General features: G+C 36.4%; 1 protein-coding gene across 9 annotated transcripts in view; it reads right to left on the reverse strand.

The window, feature by feature from the left end:
* Window positions 1-400: 400 nt before the first annotated feature.
* The window catches only part of mef2cb (myocyte enhancer factor 2cb), a 91,859-nt gene continuing 69,850 nt past the window's right edge, over window positions 401-22,409 (reverse strand). For 2 of the 9 annotated variants that reach the window (XM_073839757.1, XM_073839756.1), the window contains 8 exons: window positions 21,253-21,399; window positions 19,071-19,215; window positions 17,252-17,326; window positions 8,088-8,260; window positions 6,503-6,526; window positions 5,819-5,948; window positions 3,613-3,748; window positions 401-3,149 (listed from right to left, as the gene is read on the reverse strand). In XM_073839757.1, the coding sequence (XP_073695858.1) occupies window positions 2,786-3,149; window positions 3,613-3,748; window positions 5,819-5,948; window positions 6,503-6,526; window positions 8,088-8,260; window positions 17,252-17,326; window positions 19,071-19,215; window positions 21,253-21,399 (1,194 nt within the window). In that variant the 3' untranslated portion in view covers window positions 401-2,785. Of the gene's footprint in view, window positions 3,150-3,612; window positions 3,749-5,818; window positions 5,949-6,502; window positions 6,527-8,087; window positions 8,261-17,251; window positions 17,327-19,070; window positions 19,216-21,006; window positions 21,145-21,252; window positions 21,400-22,409 lie in introns of all 9 variants that reach the window. The other 7 variants (XM_073839758.1, XM_073839760.1, XM_073839763.1 and 4 more) reach the window with 7 other exon arrangements.

Raw genomic sequence — 22,409 nt, forward strand, 5'->3', positions numbered from 1 at the left:
ATATAGAAATGTACACGTATCAATGTGTTACCTTTTCTTATATTGTTGTTTCTGTTATGTATATCTGTCTCAAACATTAATCCGAAAAAGGTGAATTATTGCGTGTGCTAAGACTCTCACATTTAGAATCACTCATTCAACCGAGATGATACATCGTTTTAAAAAAAAAACTACAGATATGGTCGGTCTTATTACGTTTGTATACCTCTATTTGAAGATAGGCCCACATATGGTGACCATGATAATAATAATAATAATAATTCTGTACTGATACTTCAGCGACTAACCATTGTGAGTTGGAAAATGTTTCATTTTATGATACTAACTAAATGTTCACACAGATGTCTTGCATTTGAGTCGAGGGACAGAACACAATAAAAATCACACCAGGACGTCTGTGTAACTAAGAAAGCCAGTAACTTTACTGAATTCTCTGCAAAATACAAATACCTTTTTTTAGTCCCAGCAGGAGAAACAATTTTTATTCCATACATTAATTTTTTTACTACATACAGCTGAATCAAGTCCCTTGAGATACAGAGATGTGGTTTAATTTAATGACATCTTGTCTTCAAGTGGCGACAAAGTCCAGCTTGTGCCGCTGAAAGCCTCTTTCTCCTGGTTAGAAAACAAAAAAAGACACTTTCCTTCAACCTTACCCATTGTAGGTTTATACAAGCTACATTTGTTACTACAGAATTTTTCAGCATGTTTTTTTTTTTTCATTTTTATTTTGTCATTTATATACTTAATGGAAACAACACTCGAGAGATAGAGAGAGAGAGAAACAAAAAACAAAAAAAAGAAAAGAAAAAAAATCTATAAAAAAAAAAACAAACAAAGAAAAAACAACCGGAGAGTCATATATGGACAGTTGAAATCTATATAACAAACATTGGCATTTTTCACAATACTGTACACTCGTTAGTTAGAGGAGAATGTTCCCAATTCTCAACAAGACCAACTCATTGAAAGGTGATCTGAGGCACTGGGAAGGTGAGACAGAGGTACCAGCCACTAGCATGAACAACTTGTGAAGAAAAAAGATAAATGGATCGGCAAACATAACATCACTTTTTGTCTTTGGTAGAAAATACAGACTAACATATGTCCTGTCAAAATCACAGAATTCACAATGATAGATATGTATATCAATTGAACAAAACTAGTCACAATCCACTAAATGATGATACAAGCTTACACAAGCAGTCATGAGGTATCTATGACTGTGCTGTTTCAATATCAGAAAATCTTCAGTGCAATGTCGATTAATGTGACACTGGAAACTTTAAAAGGTTGTGAATACTCCAAAACAAAGTGGATATCTTGTGCTTATTAAAAACGAGGGCGACTTATCATCATTCTGAATGTATTTGCCCCTGAAAGAAGACTCAGTCCGGTGGAGGAAAAAAAGAAGGGAAAAAACAAAAACAAAAAAACAATTAACATCCCGCAACGGGGAAAAGTTATGACCATAATTTTATCATATATATTCATATATTAGAAAGCTATACACAAGCATGTTAATTTCACAGATTTTTAAAAAAAGATTCTTAATATTATTATTCAATATACTTAGAAATACACGTTTAAAAACAAAACTTCTACAAAGAGAGAGAAAGAGAGAGGAAAAAAAGAAAAAACACTGAGCAAAGCAAAGGGTTCACTGTCTCATGGCTTAATTGGTTGAAAAGCCCAAGGTTTCCCATCCTTTTACTATCGTTTCTCATATAAGCAAAGCTATCAAAACACATTCTGGCTCTTATAAACTACAAAAAGCCACAAAAATGCTTTGCATTGTATTCCTTTTTGATATGAAAATATAAGCAAGTGTATCATACATTTTTTTTTTTCCTTTTCACCTTTTAATACTGAACAACAACTGCAAGTCCTAGATTAAAACGTCATCAGACTGAAGTAACATGGCTCTTAATTTAAAGTCCTTCATCTCCGATGCAACTCCGTCCTGCTATTTTTGCTCCTCCGGCAGGAGAGTTTTTTTTTTTAATTCCTGAAATACCCACTCCCCCATAACTTAACCAAGGAACCTGCACATAAATCTGTACAATCCTTCGAAATTCTTGCATAACAGGTATGTTTATGAAATCGGCAACCTTGACCCTTCCCCCGTGTCCCAGCCTTTTCTCTATGTACAATACGTTGAACCTGCAACATGACATTGTCACCCATAACATACATTTAGCGAAGGCGCCCTCTGAAGAGAGTGGCACTAAAAAGAAAAAGGAATCTGTACATATTGTACTGGTTACAACAACTCAAGTGCTAAGCTGTCACCTCCGCGAGTCGCTCTCAGCTGTGCTCCTTTTGTGGCTGAGGCGTGTACTTTACAAAAAAAAAAGAAGATCCAAGAGTACCTGACACTTTTTGTTGGTTTGTTACTCTGCATACATGTACACCCACACAACGTGTAAATATATATGCATATATGGTTATTCTTTACATTGTATTCCACACACTGCACAAGTTATGCATAGTAACCCCGCCCACTAAACCCTCCCCAAACCCTGTCGCATCAGTCCTCCTTCCCGCATCCCTCCCTGAAAACCCGTCAATCACAACTATGTATATCAGACACACTCTGATAAAATAATAATAGTTAAAAAAAAAATTTGAGAGCACTTCCTCCCCTCTCTACAGCAAATCAGAGAATAAGGGAGAGCAATGATTGTGACTAGTCATAAACGGCAGAAACGTGTGAACCGCTTCGCATGAGGAGGTCAAGATCGAGGGCTGTCCGAGTAGGGGGCAAGGGGGGCATCGCCTATCATGTGGCCCACCCCTCCGAGAGGCGGACGCGCTTCACGGATGGGCTGTCTTGCTCATCCAGGCCGGGCCGGCCCAATCCCAACGGCGAATGGAAGTCGGGACGGTGGTCGTCGCGGTCGCTGCCGTCGTGCGAGCTGCCGCAGCTGCTGAGGCTGTCGGCCGGAGAGCGGCCCGAGTCCTGTCGCCCCTGTGGGGGCGGGCCCTGGTGCTGCTGGTGGGACGTTAGCTGGCCGTAGCTGCCGGGCGTGGTGCTGCTGGATCGATCTCTAGGAGGAGAAACAGGTTCGGACTTGATGTGCAGGCTTTGAGTAGAGGGCAGGGAGAGATTTGAACCCTGACATAAGTGAGTGCTAGAGCAATTTCTGTAGGAAGGAAAGGAAATGAAGGGGGTTACGGATCGGAACGAGTGCTGGTGCACTCAATCAAAGATACAATCAAATCAGTGACAACTGTTTAACAATACTTAAATGAGGTTATTGCAGAATTGCGAAAGTTTAGAATGCAATCTATGCAGTGACAAAGAACACACTGTCAAAAGTTTTCACCAGATTCAACTTAAAAATCTAAGTTCAGCAGCTGCCTTTTTTTAAAGTTGAATCAGCTTAAAACTACAAGTCATTTTAACTTATTACAATAAAAATGAGTTGATTTAACTTGAGTTGAAATGACTTAATTTAACTTGAATTTTTAAGGCAGCTGCTAAACTTAAGTTAAGCTGAAACTGGTGAAAACGTTGCAGTGCAGTAAGGGTGAGAGAAAGTTCAAACAGGCTATTTGATGTGTGTATAGTTAATGAAGTGCATGTGTGTTTGTGTTTGGACTCACCCCAGCTGACTGAGAGCTGAGTGCTGCATGTTCTGAATCTGATGTTGCTGCCATCCACTCATTGAGCCCAGATGCAGAGTGTTGGCACTGTTGAAGCCAGATATAGAGGACAGATCCGCACTGCTCAGAGAATATTCTAAAAGAGAAGGCATGGCTGGGGTTAACATTTGCGTCTTAAATTGTGGTGCTGCTTATTTGGATAACAATGTCTCCGCCTGCTGGAGAGACTGAGCTATTACATGCAGAATAGACAATTGAATGATATTTGTTTAGATGAGATTTAATTGATATATGTGACCCTGGACCACAAAACCAGTCTTAAGGGTCAGTTGTTTTAAATTAAGATTTATACACCATCTGAAAACTGAATACAATCTATTCAGGAAAACAAAATCTGGAATCGGAGGGTGCAAAAAATCAAAAAAATAATCAAAAATTGAGTTTTGATATTTACAGTAGAAAAAAAGAAAAATCGATAATTTTTACCCATACATTTATACCAGTGCTACATAAGTGCTACTGGTTTTGTGGTCCAGGGACACATATAAAAAAATAAGATAATAAGATAAAATCAAATTACATAAAAAAAAAAAGAAAAATGAAGAAATTGAAGTATAAGAATCAAGTCTAATAAGCTATACACAAGCATGTTAATATTATTATTTTTTTATTATTGTTCTATTTAGTAATATATTTAATACTGTAATATTGTTATATTTAGAAATACACATTTAAAAAAGAAAACTTCTGCAAAGACAGAAAGTGAGAGAGAATCATTAGGCGAAGTAATGTTCACTCTTAAATTTTATGGCTTTGGGTTGAAAAGCCCATGATTTCTGTTTCTTTTACTATCATTTCTCTTTTACATGCATAATAGACAATAAATAAATCCTGCATAGAGATTCTGCTTTGATTTAGTCTGGGTTCAATAACGTAATATGTAAATTAAACAATGAAAAAAAAAAACACATTTTTTTAAATAAATACTTTTTAATTTAAAAAGTTGCATTCATTCTTTATGCTAATCATGTGAATTTACAGTAATTCATAATAGATCATTAGTAATAGTATTTTAGATTATAATTATAGCAGTATTTATATTATATTAACATTATTTGTATAATAAAGATATTTTAATGTATTTAATAAACATTAAACATTAAAGTTACTATATTTAATGTAACTCTAAAAATAAAATCTATTCCTATAAGCATTATAAACATTATATATACTCTGCTTAAAGCTTAAAGGGATAGTTCACCTAAAAATGAAATTAAACCATGATTTACTCACTCTCAGTCCATCCTAGGTGTATATGAATTTCTTCTTTCAGACAAATACAGTAGCAGTTATATTAAAAATGTCCACCTCCAAGTTTTATAATGGCAGTGAATGGGTGTTGAGATTTTGAAGCCCAAAAAAGTGCATCCATCTATCATAAAAGTGCTCCACATGACTCCAGGGGTTAATAAAGGCCTTCTAAAGGAAATCAATGCGTTTGTGTAAGAAAAGCATCCATTTAAGACTCTCTAGCTAGAAAATGTTAAAGAATTTTGATATAAGCCAATAGGTGACTGGATTTTCTTTGATGTAAACAAAACTTGTTCTCGTGAGACTAGCATATTCTCACTGAAGCTTATGCTACGCCTACATTATACATCCTGCGTCATCCACTGGAACGTCACTCTTGCAAACACGTGTATAAAAATTTAAATATGGATATTTTTCTTATAAAAATGCATCAATTCACTTCAGAAAGCCTTTGTGGAGCACTTTTAATGATGGATGGATGCACCTTATTGGACTTTAACATCTCAACGCCATTCACTGCCATTATAAAGCTTGTTAGAGACGGGACATTTTTTACCATCTACTGAATATACACAAAAGTTTATTAAATAATCTTTCCATTGATGTATGGTTTGTTAGGATAGGACAATATTTGGCCAAGATACAAGTTGTCCAAATTATGTTCTTAGCAACAAGTCAAAATTAGGTTTTCACATATTTACAGTAGGAAATGACCTATAACATATCTTTATGGAACATAATCTTTACTTAATAATAATATACCCATGCTACTTAAGACTGGTTTTGTGGTCCAGGGTCACCTTTTTGGTTGAACTATCCCTTTAAGATGTGAAATGTGTATATAGTACTGTTAGTGTCTGTGATGTAGTTTTATGACAGGTCGAGTTCTACCTACCAGTACCATATGAGGTGGAAATGGCTGATGGGTAGCCTCCCATTCCCTGCCCTGGTAGAGTAGGTGTCGCTACAGAAACCACGGGGGTTGCCAGTGACTGCGCAGACTGAGAGTTGTTTATTCTCTGGTTCTACAAGAAGAGGAAGAGAGCAGAGAAACACATATAGATGACTTGTCACATCAACAGAGTTGAACATATCTGTATCTTCATCAAACAACTGAGGGAGCACCACCTCCTCCCCTAAAAAAAATTAATGAACGGAAAAATAATCGCTTGACATGAAGCACCACTGAACCCTCTCAACCTATGATTTACAATCCCTCATAGGGCACTCGGTCGCTATAGAAACTCAAGGTCTCCAAGGCAACAGAACCAGCAACAGAGGGCTTGGAGGTGTTTTTTCCTCTTTTGTCGTGCTGGCATGATGACTGAATGATGTGACAGAGATTAAGAAAAGCAGTCAAAAGCAGAGGTGGAGATGGAGAGGTCAATAAGACCTGGAAATGAGACTCTTATGGCCACTAGATGTCACTCTGGAGCTGCCTTATTCACTAATACAACTTGGGGAATTGCATTTAAGCACGTTTACAGGTCATAAGAACAATAAACTAGTGGTTTTTAATGCGTATGAGGATGAGGGTCTATTAGCCTGTGTCACGGGTTTGAGTGACAGTGTCACTTACCAATAGAAGGTCAACGTCCTCAGACTGATGGCAGTAAAGGGAGGGCGATAAATCCAGAATTAGTGTCATTGGTTGACAGTGGCAGTGAGTGAAGCTGATGGCCGCCTATGACACTACGTGAACCTACAGGCGAGCGCTTTATCAAACAGGACTAAAGCTGGGGAGACTAATTATGTTGGACTCTAACCTCTGATTTTATCTTATGAAACTACTGGAGAGGAAATGAGAGGAGAACCACAGAGGGTTATGAAAGAACTAAGGTGCATGTGGTACTATCAGGGCTGTTTTTTTAAAGGGAACCCGGGTATTAAGACTTGTATGGTTTAATATAGCATAAACAATGTCTGTTACTAAAATATGTGACCCCTTAGGTAGCACGGGTATATTTGTAGCAATAGCCAACCATACATTGTATGGGTCAAAATGATCGATATTTCTTTTATGCCAAAAATCATGCTCCATGAAGATATTTTGTAAATTTCCTACCGTAAATATATCAAAACTTAATTTTTGATTAGTAATATGCATTGCTAAGAACTTTATCCAGACAAACTTAAGCCGATTTTCTCAATATTTAGATTTTTTTGCACCCTCAGATTCCAGATATTCAAATAGTTGTATCTCGGCCAAATATTGTCTTATCCTAGCAAAACGTATTTATTCAGCTTTCAGATGATTTATGTTTATATTTATTACTTATGACTGTTTTGTGGTCCAGGGTCAAATATGTAGTAGAAAAACCCATGAAAGATTTACGTTAATTAAAAAAATACAGATTTTTTCATACATATTTTGAACTATGGGGGGTGCTATTATTTTGATGATGTAAAATGGTTGCACTCTGTGAGCTACTGTCGCTACCTGTTGCTATTTTTACCGCAACTTGGAAAATAAAATATTAATATGTCGGATTGTGTGGCTTTTGTTTCTAATTTTTTAGTCGAAGGGCAACAAGAGAAACAATGTAAATCTTCACTGCTTTTCCTAGTGATAAGAAGTGGAGAAAATAATGGGAAGATGCCTGTGGACGAATAAAACTACCTAAAGACCTGCATCTTGGTTCTTTTCACTTCAGCCCTGATGCCTTTGAGGCTTTTAGTAGACCATAGCTACTGAAAAAGCTTACTAACAGCAAAGACAAGAAATGCTAGATCCCATCCTGGCCTGATGTAAACATGCTGACACTTGTCATGACGCCGAAGCCAGGGAAGGCATGGATTTCACTCAATATCCGGGGGCGTTTAGACAAAGAAAATCGATAGTACGGCATTTGGTTCAAGCCTACACTTATAGCCATTGCCACCTGTAAGCTCTTTCAGTAGCTGTGGTCATATCAGTATTTTATTTTTAGAGTTGTGTTGTGGTAAAATCAAGTGCAATCATTCGTCATCACTGAAATAATGGCGTCCCCCATAGTCCAAAATATCTATAAAACGATGTGGAGTTTTGTAATTAACGTAAATCCTTCATGGATTTTCTACTATGAATTTCAGTGAGAGACATCATTTATGTTATATTAAGCCATACAAGTCTTAATACCTGGGGATCTGTTTAAATTTAATGCAACACACTGCACTAAACTTACAATAGAGGGCATGTTGTTCTTGGCTCCGGGCGGGATGAGCACTCGTAGGTCAGGTTTACGGCTGTTCATTCCCAGGTTGACCGGTGGAGGGGACTTGGCCTGCATGCTCTTGTTCATGCCTCCGGAGGACACGAGAAGTCCTGGAGAGTTACGGTGGTTTCCATAGCCATTTCCTAGCGCGAGACAGAAAGGGAGGGAAAAGGCGTTAGACACGACAGAGCCAAATTAAGTACATCAAACTTTCAGCATGCCACACAATTTAAGCAAGCTTCATTTCACCCTCTCGCCTGCACCAGAATGCACCATTTCCACCGTCATCTACTGTGAAGCCTCTATTCAAGCCTGTCTGCAGCTCTCCACACGGTTCCAGTGAGCCTTCACCACATGCAGCCATTAAACAGCGTTTTATCCGTTCTGGAGTATTGCAACCATCTTTCACCAAGAATGTGCTCTTTCAATTCGATGTTTCCACGCCATTTCACACAACTTTCACCTCCACCACCACTCATTCATTTGTACCAAGCACTTGGTAAATACACCCTCTCATTCACCCTCCATCAAACCAAACCAGACTAATTCAGCTACCCCAAATCACCCCGTCACGCTCGGATGATTTTTCACCCATGAATCATTATATGTCATTACGATTCAAAATATGTTTTTTGTGGGCCTCGGAGTTAAAAGATCCTAGTTCCCGGTTCAACTGATTATCGAGGATAAGCTACATCATTTTTTAACTGATCTTGAGATGTAGGACAAAACATTTTAAAAACAGCAACATTTTGAAACTAATCTGAGATTAAATACCATTACATTATTTTATTTATCCAAATTATTACATTATCACTCATTCTCTCTCAAACCCCTGAAAACTAAATATTTTATATGTGACCCTGGATCAAAAAACCAGTCGTAAGTGGCACGGGTATATTTGTAGCAATAGACAACGATACATTGTACGGGTCAAAATTATAGATTTTTCTTTTATGCCATACAATAATTTGCATTTTAAGTAAGATTCATGTTTCATGAAGATATTTTGTAAATTTCCTACTGTAAATATATCAAAACTTAATTTTTGCTTAGTAATATGCATTGCTAAAAACTATCCTAACCTATCCTAACAAACCATACATCAATGGAAAGCTCTTTTATTCAACTTTCAGATGATGTATAAATCTTAATTTAATAAAAAAAAAAAAAAAACTGATCCTTATGACTGGTTTTGTGCTCCAGGGTCACAATACAGATATATGAAATGTGCTATACAAATAAACTTGCCTTGCCTTGACTTATATTTGGAAATTAATATTAAAATGAAACAAAACAAACAAATTAAATATATATATATATATATATATATATATATATATATATATATATATATATATATATAGCCTTGTCTTATACTTGAAAATTTATATTAAAATGAAAATAAAATGAAAATAAAATATATTACCTTGCCTTGTACTTGAAATGCATATTAAAATACTTAAATACTAAACTAAAAAACATGGATTACAAATGTAACTTGGTGAAAAATATAAAGTAACACAAGTCTAGTCTCTCTTAAGAGTGCAAACGTCATATGTGCAGCTAAATGTAAAAAGGATGAGGTTTTTGGTCTTAAACTCTGCCAAATTGACAGATTGTTTGAGAATGTTTCTGAGCAAACTGTTGCAGAATCATGTCTCTTGAAAAAGTTGAGAGATGAAAATGTGGAGTGTGGGTAGATGAAGAGAAAGAGAGAGGAGAGAGATGAAACTCATTTGTTCCTTCCGTGGTTTTGCGGTAAGGAGGCAGGTGTTTGATGAATAGAGACAGGTGGCATTGCTAACTCTTGGTGCTTTAAGAGCTAATGTCAAATGAGAGCGAAACAGTACAACTTCATTAAAATAGTTTAAAAAACATGTTATTTTTGAGCAGAACACTGATGTTTTTGTTCAAAACTTCATGTTAGCCAAATTCATTTCCTTATTTGGAATGAATAAAAAACCCTGAAAATCCATTACATTTAATTACATTTGAAAAATCTGAATGTACAATATGAGGGAGAAAATGGATTCTGAATTATATTCCAGTCATTTCAGGACCGTTTATTTCAACTGTAAAGGATCACTCCAAGTCCCATCTGGAGCACAATGGAAGGTTGCCACTATCACATCTCATTTCCCAAGGCAGCAGTCTCTATAAATGACATAAAATCCATGGCCCTTAAGTATTGACAGAGAAGGCCATCATTTGGCAATCAATGATAAATACATGTGTGCACATGTGGCTTTCTCTTATGACTACCAGAAGTGGATCAGACAAGCAATCTTTATTCCTCATCCACAATTGCTAACCCGACTTCATCATCTCCAAAGAACCAGAGGGGTACATTATACTGGAAAAAAATAAGAGGGATTGGAGGAAAGAAGTACAGAGTCTTTGTTTCAATCCAAATCCCTCTTTTTTTGCTTTCGAGGGGAAAATGTGGAGTGCTGCATGGCTTTTGCCACTTAAAAGAGGATTAGGAATTATACGGTAGACATAAATGAATTTCCCAATCATACACTCGAGAGGAAAACTAGACGCAGATGTCGTCCTCAGCAATTTCGCCGTGGTGATTTTTCTTTAATTTGAAGGCGATGTTTTTTGTTGTTTTCAAATGAGAAGTCTTGAAAGCGCAATTTGCACGATTCAAGGAAAATAAGGAGGACACGAGTCGGGAACCAGGAAGAGTAACTGTGATTGTGAGAGATTGTGTTTGTACAAGTGTGAGCGGGTGGATGTTATGTGCCATGTGCACTGATGCATTTCCTGCCTTCTCATACATAGTGAAGTACGGGGCTCGAAAAACAGCTGGCTGGAGCGCTTCTCTAAACACTTAAACAGCCACACTTCATTGTTCGCAGTGGAGATGAGGAAATAACACTGCATTTGAGCCCATGCCTTTGGTAAAGATACATTTCCACACTAATATGAATATTACGGAGCCAGTACAACTTGAGCTCAATCCACAGCACTTGTGGCACAATGTCTAAAAACATAAAATAAAATAAAATAAAATAAAATAATAAAATAATTTTACAGTGAGAAACTTACATGGATATAATTAGGGGCAAGCCATAAACATTAAAATCACTTTATTTCTTACTTCAAAAGTTTACATCCCCCTTTTAGTTTTCAACACTTTCAAACAATGACTATGATTTTGAGATCCATCTTTTCACACTGAGGATAACTGAGGGACTCATACAGAAGGTTCAAATGCTCACTGATGCTCCAGAAGGAAATCGCATACATTAAGAGCCGGGGGTGAAAACTTTTGGAATTTGAAAATCAGGGTAAATGTAACCTATTTTGTCTTCTGGGAAACATGTATCTATCTTCTGCAGTCTCTGAAGGGCAGTACTAACTGAAAAACTATGATATTTAGGCAAAATAAGAAAAACGTACACATCTCCATTCTGTCCATTCTGTGAAAAGGTTCAAATACACTAAAATGCTGTAAACCAAAGAATTTGTGGGACCTGAAAGATTTTTCTGAAGAACAGCAAGCAGTTTAACTGTTCAGGGCAAACAAGGGACTCATGAATAAAAATAAAATAAAAAAAAATAAAAAAAAACACATCTGTGGATCATTCAGGTACCAACAATGTATTGAGAATCAACTGTATGTAAACTTTTGAATGTGTCATTTTTAGAAATTCAACTATTATTTTTTCTTGTGGACTATATGTAAACATCTTTTATGTGAAATATCTTATTCAGGTCAGTACAAAAAACACTAAAATCCTATTTTGGTAAAACATTTAACATTTTGCAGATTCTGAAAGAGGGGTGTAAACTTTTGACTTCAACTCTATAGTATAGCCACAAGACAAAACAATATGCGTGTTGACATGATTTTAAGATTTTAGTGAAAAAACAAACTGCACAAAAAAGTACACAAGCAAATTATATGCTTCGCATATTGCTATATGATAGCCTTGATTTTTGATGTATTTACTGTATGTCTCATATTAAAGTCAAAATATTAATTTGAAGTCTTTCAACAAATCATCTAGGGCCTCATACAAGGTTCAGTGTATAGCTGTGCATTTTAAACTTTTCAAATTCAGGCAATTTGACAAATGCACAATCACCATTAAAAACTCCTGCCCAAAAGGACTGAGCGATAGAACCATTCATAGAGACTTGCCTCAGTTCTGCTCTGGTAACCATAGAAACTCGTGATTTGTGAGGTGTGCAGATTAATTAAAGAGTCCTGTACAGTACAGTACACCCTGAGCCAATCATAAAACACACGGAGCGCTCAGATCACAACCAGGTCTATTAAACACACCATGCAAGAGTTAAAATGACCCGTGGAGAGCAGACAGAGACGGAGACAACGAGTTCAACTAAGGACATGTGCTGATGAATGAGCCTCGGCCACTTGATTTATGGATCAGAAGCCGCACAGCTGGGATTCAGGTGGCCAATAAGTAGCACAAAACTCATTTCTCTCATGCTATTCTCTGACTTTTACAGCTGTTTGTTCTATAAGTCATTGAAAACGGCATCTCAGAGCCAAAACCTGTGCGCTAGGGCACAACAGTGTCCATCTTCTGACTCACGCTGCAAAAGCCACACAAGTCTCTTCCCTGTGCGCTCGTGGCCCAGCTATCGCCCTCACAATGGGGAAGTACTAAAATTACAGCCGCCCAGAAACAAGCGGTCCCCTCCTCACACACAAATCGCCTGATGTGTACACATGATAAAGGAGCCGATTCTATTTCTGGGGCTCCGCAGAGGAGGCTTAACTGTAAATGGGCATGGCCTAAGTTTCCACTCAGCGTCAAAGCAAGCTGACCGGCTAGCGTGGTTAAGTACACGCTCGCTTTCCCTGCGAGTTGGAATGTCTCTGATTTCTTGTTGTGGTGTAACGGCCTCATTTAATCCTGTTGTCCGTGTTTGTTGATTCGGTGTTGAGGTTTCAGGCCAAGCCTGGTTCTAGCAACTGAAAGAATTTCACAAGTACTGCTACTTCAATGACCAGTAAACTGCAGAGGTGTGGTAGGAGCAGATGTCTGGAAACAGTAAATTAACAATAAGAAAAACTCAACAGACCTTCTATGAGACTCCACCTAAGAGGTAAAAAAAGACTGGCCGCTTCACTTTCTCGTGTGTTGGCTGACCTCTCCATATCTCATAGCACAACCCTATGTGTCACACATACATAAATACACATAGGATTTGCGGTTGTCTGAGAATGCCAGGGTGCCGGCCGAACAAATAACTGTCTGCGACAAACATTATACCATGACACACTTTTGCTGGAACACGCTGGCAAAACACCACTACATAGCGTAACTAGAAATATAAATAAAGAAGTCCTCAAAGTTTCTTTTCTTTTTTTTTTAATCAAATGTAATTCATGTCCCAGTCACATTTTCTTGGTTAAATAAACATTACTTAAACTATCAGGAAAAAAACAACAACTATTTAATATTTTTACATTAACAATGTAATCAATATTTCTATTTATTAAAGCTAAGTATGAATCTCATGAAGTTAGTATTTTTTAAGCATTTTACAGTTATTCCAAAATAATAACTCAAGGCAGTAACAATTTAAACTTTATATTTTATGTCATCAGTTATCAAAGTTTGGTAAATATTGGTCACAGACACGAATAAACTTTAAATTAGCTGATTACTCGTTAAAAACTTCCACAGACCATGTTTTCATGCCAGGTTTTTATTGGGGATATTTTTATGTAACAAAGTGGTTATATCTAAGTGTGTGAGTTGTTTTCTTACTTTACATTATATTGTTCATTCAGACTGATTCGCGAATGCAAAATGCGCATGAACACAAGAGGCGGAATTTATTGCATGAACCAATCACAGCTGATCATGATCAGTCATATCCAATCATATCATGATTTCACAAAACCTGACAAATTCAGCAGGACAACTGTTTCATGCTAATACTAAAAGGTTTAGGGTCAGATTTTCATAAGAAGTTAATAGTTTTAATTCAGTAAGAATGCAACACATTTATAATGTTACAAAATAGTTCTATTTCCAATAAATACTATTATTTTGAACTTTCTATTCACCAAATCATTCTAAAAAAAGAGATTATGGTTACCACAAAAATATGACTGTTTTAATCACTGATAATAATAAGAAATCAGCATATTAGACTGATTTCTGAAGGATCATGTGACACTGAAGACTGGAGTAATGATGCTGGAAATTGAGTTTAGTGATTATAGGAATAAATATATGTTTAAATAAATGATTAAATATATTTCATTTAAAGCTGAACATATTTTAAAATACATTGATATATATATATATATATATATATTATAAAACTATAAACTGTTATTTTTAAATTGTAATAATACTTCACAATTTTTACTGTATTTTTGATCAAATAAATGCAGCGTCAGAGAGCATAAAAGATAAAAAGTAAATGTAAAAAGTAATCTTACTGACCCAAAACTTTTCGGATCATCAGTCATCAAAGCTTGGTAAGTATTGGTCACAGACACGGAGATACTTTACATTTCACCAAGCTGATAAACCTTCCACAGATCATGTTTTCATGCCATTTTAAGTCTTATTTTTACAACAAAGTGGTTATATCTTAAGTGTGTGAGTTGTTTACTTACTTTTTTAAATTAGTCTTCGCATAAACAACATTATATTGTTCATTCAGACTGATTCGCATGAACCCAAGTGGCGGGATTTATCGCATGAACCAATGATAGGTGATTATAACCAGTCATATCCAATCATATCGCAAAGAAGGCACTGCCACCTCGTACGTGACTTTTCTTCATTTATTCTCAATTACCCCCCACCGAACTCACGGCATGCTTTAGGGGGTCTAGGGGGTGATTTATACACTCTTTATTGTTATATTTTGTATTTTATTTTTGTACTACAATTTATTTTCCTCATTTAATATTTTGAGGACACACTACCTCCCTTGCCTCCTCAGAGGAAACGTTCCTGATATATACCTAAACAGAAATCTGTCATTTGTGAAAAAAAAGAAGGATACTAAATGGAATCAAGAGGTAACTACTGGTAAAAAGAGAAAGAGGAAAAACGACTCATGAATTTTTATGTCATATTCTCTGTTGGGCCATTAAAACTGAGGCTGTTTGTGTCGTTTGACTCTCTTCAACTCTTGTTTCCAGAGTTGTGGCCTACATCAACTCCACACTGTGCCCTGTGTTAGCCTGTAGTCGGCACAATGGCTATATTTGATGGCTGTAGACCTTGAATGTGGACAGCAGGGCCACACTAACAAGTGGCACTTTTGTGCATTCGAGACAGTGTGGAGAGGGGGTCAGTTGACAGACCTCACCCTCACCCTCATACAATAGACCCTGGGCCAGACAAGGTTACCCAGCTGTGTCCCAGCAACCCAAAAGCCAAGTTCAAAACATCTACTGTCCTGCTTTAAATATCCTAGCCATGCTTCTGCACTGACCACTGGTTAGTGGTTAAGTCCGGCCGACCTGCATACAGAAAAACGGATGCTCAGACACACACACACACACACACACACACACACACACGCACACAGACGTCTACATATGCCCAGAGACTCTGAGGCAACCACAAGTCTGTGTAACTATCTCTTTCAACTGGATTGTTCTTGTATAGAGAAACTCATATATAAACTAGATGGTAAAATATTCCAAGTATGTTTCATCCCAAACATACGATAGTTGTTATCCTAAATAAGACATTAAACAGAAGTACAGGGTGAGAGGATAGATGAGCGCTATCATGTTCAGACAAGAGCTGAAGCAAACAAACAGAGGACACGAGTCAAACAGTGCAGCATCTGGTTAATGCCAATATGCCTGTTTACCACTTTACTAATAAAAAACTCTGATATTTACAAAGCTTATAAGGATGAACTATAATAAAGAGCAAACAAGCAGAGTGAGCACCAAACCTGAAAAATTCAGAAGGAAAATTGCTTGATGCTAAATCTAAAAGATTTAGGGTCATTAAGATTATTTTCATAAGAAATTAATAGTTTTAATTCAGCAAGGATGCATTAAATTGATTAGAAATGACAGTAAAGACATTTATAATGTTACAAAATATTTCTATTTTAAATAAATACTGTTCCTTTGAACAATTTACTTACCAAAGAATTTTAAACTGATTTAATCATCAGTAATAATGAGAAATCAGCCTACTAGAGTGATTTCTGAAGGATCATGCGAAATTGAAGACTGGAGTAATGATGCTGAAAATTCAGATTTGCAATCACTGGTATAAATATATTTTTAAATAAATTTTAAAATATATAAAATGTAAAATTTAATATATTTTAAAATGCATTATAATAGAAAAGTTTTAAGTTATTATTACATTTTAATAATGCTTCACAATTATATTTTTTTACTGTTTTTTTTTAATCCAATAAATGCAGCATCAGAGAGCATAAGATACTTTCAAAAATGTTTAAAAATCTTACTGACCCCAAACTATTGAAGGTAAAATATATGTGATCCAGGACCACAAAACCAGTCGTAATTTATACATCATCTGAAAGCTGAATAAATAAGCTTTCCATTGATTTATGGAATCTGAGGATGCAAAAAAATCGAAATTTTGAGAAAATCGCCTATAAATTTGTTCAAATAATGTTCTTAGCAAAGCATATTACCAATCAAAAATTACGTTTTGATATATTGATGGTAGGAAATTTACAAAATATCTTCATGGAACATGAATATATTTAATACTTAATATACTTAATATGCCAATGGTATTTGGCATAAAAGAAAAGCATTTGACCCATTTTTGGGTATTGCTACAAATATACCCGTGCTACTTAAGACTGGTTTTGTGGTCCAGGGTCACATATATACTAATTGATACACACATTAGAACAAAAACAGTATTGTACCATAATTACTTTGCAAGAATTGGAGTGAAAAATCACAACCAACTATTTTCAATTACTGTGGCTGTTGGTTTTGAATCCAGTTCAGCCCAGTTTGCTTAATGACTGCAAATAAACGACTGTGAATACAAGCCCAGCTTATACAAACAGAACGTTCAGCTGAAAATTTGCGAGGCTGGTCAAAGCTGGAAGAGAATTTGTGCAGTTATTGACTGAATAAAAGTTGTGATGGAGAGGGAACATACTGTAGTATGTGGGGATGCCGTCCTTACCAGCACTGGTGCCCGCGCCAGTGGAGAGATCAGTGCCCATCAGACCACCTAGCACGGGAAGAGAAAGACAGAAAGAGAGAGATTTCAGTCACTTCATTGCAACTGACATCCACATCCTACCACAAAATCTTCCTTCTTAAAACTGTCAGGTCATTTATTCAACTCCCTCAAGCCACAGAGATCTTTCTCCCTCCCAGCGCGTTTCAGAGCGATGGAGACCGAAAGACAAATATAAGGTGACAGAGACGTGTGTGTGTGTGTTTGTCTGAGAAGAACAAAACACTGTCCTTTTCCACCTCAGCACACTTTTCTGAGGGGGAAGCGATGTGGCCGGCGGGGCTCGGCTGTGGTGTCCAAGAAAAATTACACATTTTTATTTTTAAGCATGCAGGGGAGCAAGTGTGGTCAGAGGCGTGCAGGCTGGGCCAAAACTCATATTTAGCTTAGCGCTCCTGGAATACAGAGCTGATTGCATCAGGAGAAAGCAGTTTTAATGATAGAGCTGTGGGTGAGAGACTCTGCCTAATGAAGCAAGACAACACAATAACAAACGGCCAACAGGATCGTGCTGTACGAACATCGGTCGTGGAGAATTACAGACGGAATAAAAAGATAGAGGAATGCTGATAATTAAATTAAATATTACACCTAAAAAAAGCTGGGTTAAATACATGCATGTTTTGACCCAGCAGTTGGGTTAAATGTTTAACCCAACCTTCTAGAATTTTATTTAACTCAACTGTTGTTTAAAAATGACTATTTTCCAACCTATTTTGGGTTAATTTTAAGCAAAAATATAGTACATTTTAAGCAATAGTTGAGTTAAATAAAACTACCCAGAAGGATGGTTTAAACATTTAACCCAACCGCTGGGTCAAAACAACCCAGTCACTGGGTTTGTCCATATTTCACCCAGCGCTGGGTTATAAATGTTAATTTCCGACGCATTTTAGGTTCATTTTAAGCAAGAAATATAGTAATTTTTAAGCAATTGTTGAGTTAAATAAAACTACCCAGAAGGATGGTTTAAACATTTTAACCCAACCACTGGGTCACAACAACCTAGTCGCTGTGTTTGTCCATATTTCAACTAGTGCTGGGTTACAAATGTTAATTTCCGACCCATTTTAGGTTAATTTTAAGCAAGAAATATAGTAATTTTAAGCAATAGTTGAGTTTACAACAACCCAGAAGGATGGTTTAAATATTTAACCCAGTCTTGGATTTGTCAATATTTCAGCCAGCACTGGGTTGTATTTAACCCAGCATTTTTTAAAGTGTAATAAATCCTAATTTCCAACCTATTTTGGGTTCATTTTAAGCAAAAAAATATAGTAATTTTTAAGCAATAGTTGAGTTAAATAAAACTACCCAGAAGGTTAAGTTAAACATTTCACCCAGCGCTGGGTTGTTTTGACCCAGCATTTTAAATTATTCTGGCACATTTTTTAAAATTTGAAGTCGGCATAAAAAAAGAATTTGTAAACTATTGAAACTATTTTTAATTATTATTTTAAAATAGTTTTTTATTTCTTGTCTGTGTAGCTTTCACTCGAAAAAGGTGTAAAAATTATTTTCACTTTCAGTAAATTTACCAAACAACACCAAAAACTATATTAACTATATTTTAATTTAATATAAACATTTTATTTTCCTGTCAAATGCTTTTTCTTTGTTTTATTTACAGCTTTTTTATTGTTGATTACATCAGCAGAATAGAAGCTGTTTCAGAGGCAATGTAAGTTACTATATTTTAATGAAACATTTTTTTAAGTGTGCTGTGTGTTTTTACCTGCACTGGGTGGTCTGTGTGTGACCCCGGGTGACATGCTGTTTCTCTGCAGGCCGTGGTGGGCCAGCGGAAGCAGATTATGATTACCCGGGTATATCTGGTTATTCACGGGGATGGGCATCTCGTAGGTGGAAGAGGGCACAGCCTGGTTGAAAACAAAGGCAATATATACCATTAAGATAATTAGCAATATATACTACAGAGTTAAGCACACTGAATACAAAGGAGAAATAGAAAAAAACAAGAGAGAAATAAGAAATGTAGACAAATATGTCACATGCAATGGCATCAATCCTTAGAGCTCCTGAGAAGTAGCATTTCTGTCCATTTTCTCTGTTATCTACTGTAAAATCAACAAGCCGAGATGACTCTAAACTCTCTAAATCTCTGTAAATCCTTTCGTTCACATCACTCCAAAAGACACAGGCTTAACCTTGAAGAGACTCCTTCCTCCTTCATATTATGCTTTTAAGGACAAAATAGCCCCTAATTGTAGCCATGTGTCCTGAGGGTCTGTAAGTGCTCATCTGGGAAAGCATCATCTGACAGGAACCGAAGAGGAGCCTCTCGCTCTTTCTCACTCTTTCATTCTTCATTAACTCACGAGGCCACAGCAATCATGGCTTGAGGCAGCCAAAATATTTTCTCTCCGCAGTGAAGGTCTTGGTGGGCACAGCTTCGCTTCCGTTAGGTGTTCATTTTTCCGTCTTTACCCTCGTGTTTGTAGTCTCAGAGACCCCAAGGCCCTTTTAATAGCTTGAAAAATATTTGTTTGATGGATCATGACTTTTTCTAATCTTATGAGAACTGATTACAAACCAAATTTGAACCTGATAACATTAAGCGTTTATTGTATTTTAGCTGGGGTAAAAGTCAAATAGGATATTAGATTAGATTTCTACAAAGCAGAAGAATACTGCCTCATAATATCAACCTACTTTAATTAGATAAAATGTATTAAAAATGAAAGGAAAACAGGAGATTTATAACAAGTACATGAGGGAATCTTTAGCATTTTTGTGCAACCTTCCTGGACAGCAGCCTGCAGTCCTTCTCTCATGTCTTTAGTATTTTAAATTTAAAAGATTTCCACATCTTTATGTGTACGTGAGCCTAGACATCTTCTGCATGGTGCCACTCTTCCTCTTTGTGCTTTTGTACTCTCAAACTGGGAAAATATAACTCAGTCACTGTGACCACTATCTTCACCACCATCATTTACCACTCCACCCAACCCAACCTAATTCTCTTAACCCTAACCAACAAAACACTGTAGCGTACTGGACACGTTTTTAACCACACATACCAGTATTTTGCCTCGTTTTCTAATAAAACATCAAAACCTTTTTAACTTCTGAAAATCATGCATGAAGACTTTCAACTGTCAGGAAATCATTGTTTATTGCATACAGCATTGGCATTTTAGATAGACAGATAGATAGATAGATGGATGGATAGATAGGAAGTTAGGAAGAAGAGTAGTTAGGAAAGCTCATGCGCCTTGTAGGTCTGCAAATTAGTTTGAATCAATCAGGCTGTTGGTTCAGACATGTAATAAGAGTGTTTATTTCTGAACACCAATCAGTGGAAGGCCTTCCAACGCACAAAATACACTCTGTAGGTTAATATGACTGTATTTCTTACAGTAATTGTCTTTGTGTATTTCTCACAGTAATTGTGTTTCTTCTTGTTTTAGTCGTTTGCAATTATCTCTCATGCATCTAAAGGCAGTGCCAGCATCATAATAAATGCTAGATGTACTACACCTGCCACATATATATATATATATATATATATATATATATATTATATAGTTCTATATATGGTATACAAGGTTAAATCAAGATTACAACAAATTGCTTTGTTTCTTCAAATATGTTTGTTAGCTTTTTCAGAGTTGTTAGTTTTTCGCCTCTCCTCTCTTCACTGTACTTACAGGTATCTTCTGAGTCTTGATCATTAGATCAAACTCTTCGTTTATCTGTTTGTATTTCTCCTCCGTGCGCGGAGTGAGAGCGAGAGCAGACTCGAGCTCCAGGCTCTCGCCGCCTTTATTCTCCTTCTTGCTCAAGGCCTGAAGGCCCGCACGGGGCGAAACAGTGAGCCAGAGTACACGGAGAGACAGAAAAAGAGAGAAAGAGAAGGAAGTATGAGAGGGCTTGTCTGAGATGCAGGTACTTACACATATCCTCTGCCTGCTGATCATGTGCAGATCAATGTCGTCGTTGATTTTACGGTACTTTTCGTCTGACTCTGGGCTGTGGCCCACCGAGTCGTCTGCGTCGGGGTCTGGGCTGTCACACCCGTTTAGACCCTTCTTTCTCAGGGTCTGGAAATACAAGTTTGTACACAGTTCAAATACCAACCACTGCGAAGAACACCTGGTGCGTTTTATACGAGATGCTTTTAGACAGGATTGAAAAAATAGACGTTTCAAGTCTGAAAACCATCCATGTAGAGCTCACTTCAGAATTTGGGAGAAACTATCTCAACACAATTATGTATAGCATTTATTAATTTTGTTAATGTTAACTTCAGCATTTACTAATGCATTATTACAATCAAAAGTTGTTTGTTAACATAAACTAACAATGAACAACTTATTTTTATTAACTAACATTAACAAAGATTAATAAATAGTGTAATAAATGTATTGTTCATTTTACTTAATAGATTAACTAATGTTAACAAATGACACCTTATTGTAACGTGACATTTTTTAAAAGAAATTAATACGTTTCATTAAAAAAGTTCAAGTAAGCAACAACGCACAACTGTTTTTAACTTCTACAAATATACCCATGTTTTGTTGTCCAGGGTCACAATTTATTAATAAGAAACTGAATGCTTGTTCAAGCTGACAGTTCATTTTCTACAATTCTTTCATGTCTTGTTTGCTTTTAGATTATTTGCTTAAGGTCATGTTATTTCTATTTATGTAATATAAAATAATCATAAATATTCCTTGTAGGCCAGTTTAAAAGAAGTTATCAAGAGACAACAGGAAGGGCCAACCTAAAATGTAAATGTTAATATTTGACCAGGTCTGGATACCAAAGAGATTTCAGCAGAGGAACAGCCCTACTGCTACTGACCACAGCAGAGAGACGCCCATAGAGCCGGTCCAAATAGATTACCAGAGAAACACCCAATGAACTGAAAATGATACAAGGATTCTTTTGATATAACCATAAAGAACACAAACCAAAAATGTGTGATGAAGCTAAAAAGTTGTGTTATGCTTAAGCAAACAAGCTAGTATTACAGTAAAAGAAAGAAATGTGGGCTCTCCTGATATACTGAAGCAGCAGTTTCTTTCTCTGCCACCTGATGGCCACC

The sequence above is a fragment of the Garra rufa genome, chromosome 5 (genome assembly GCF_049309525.1).
Source record: "Garra rufa chromosome 5, GarRuf1.0, whole genome shotgun sequence".
Classification (NCBI taxonomy): domain Eukaryota; kingdom Metazoa; phylum Chordata; class Actinopteri; order Cypriniformes; family Cyprinidae; genus Garra; species Garra rufa.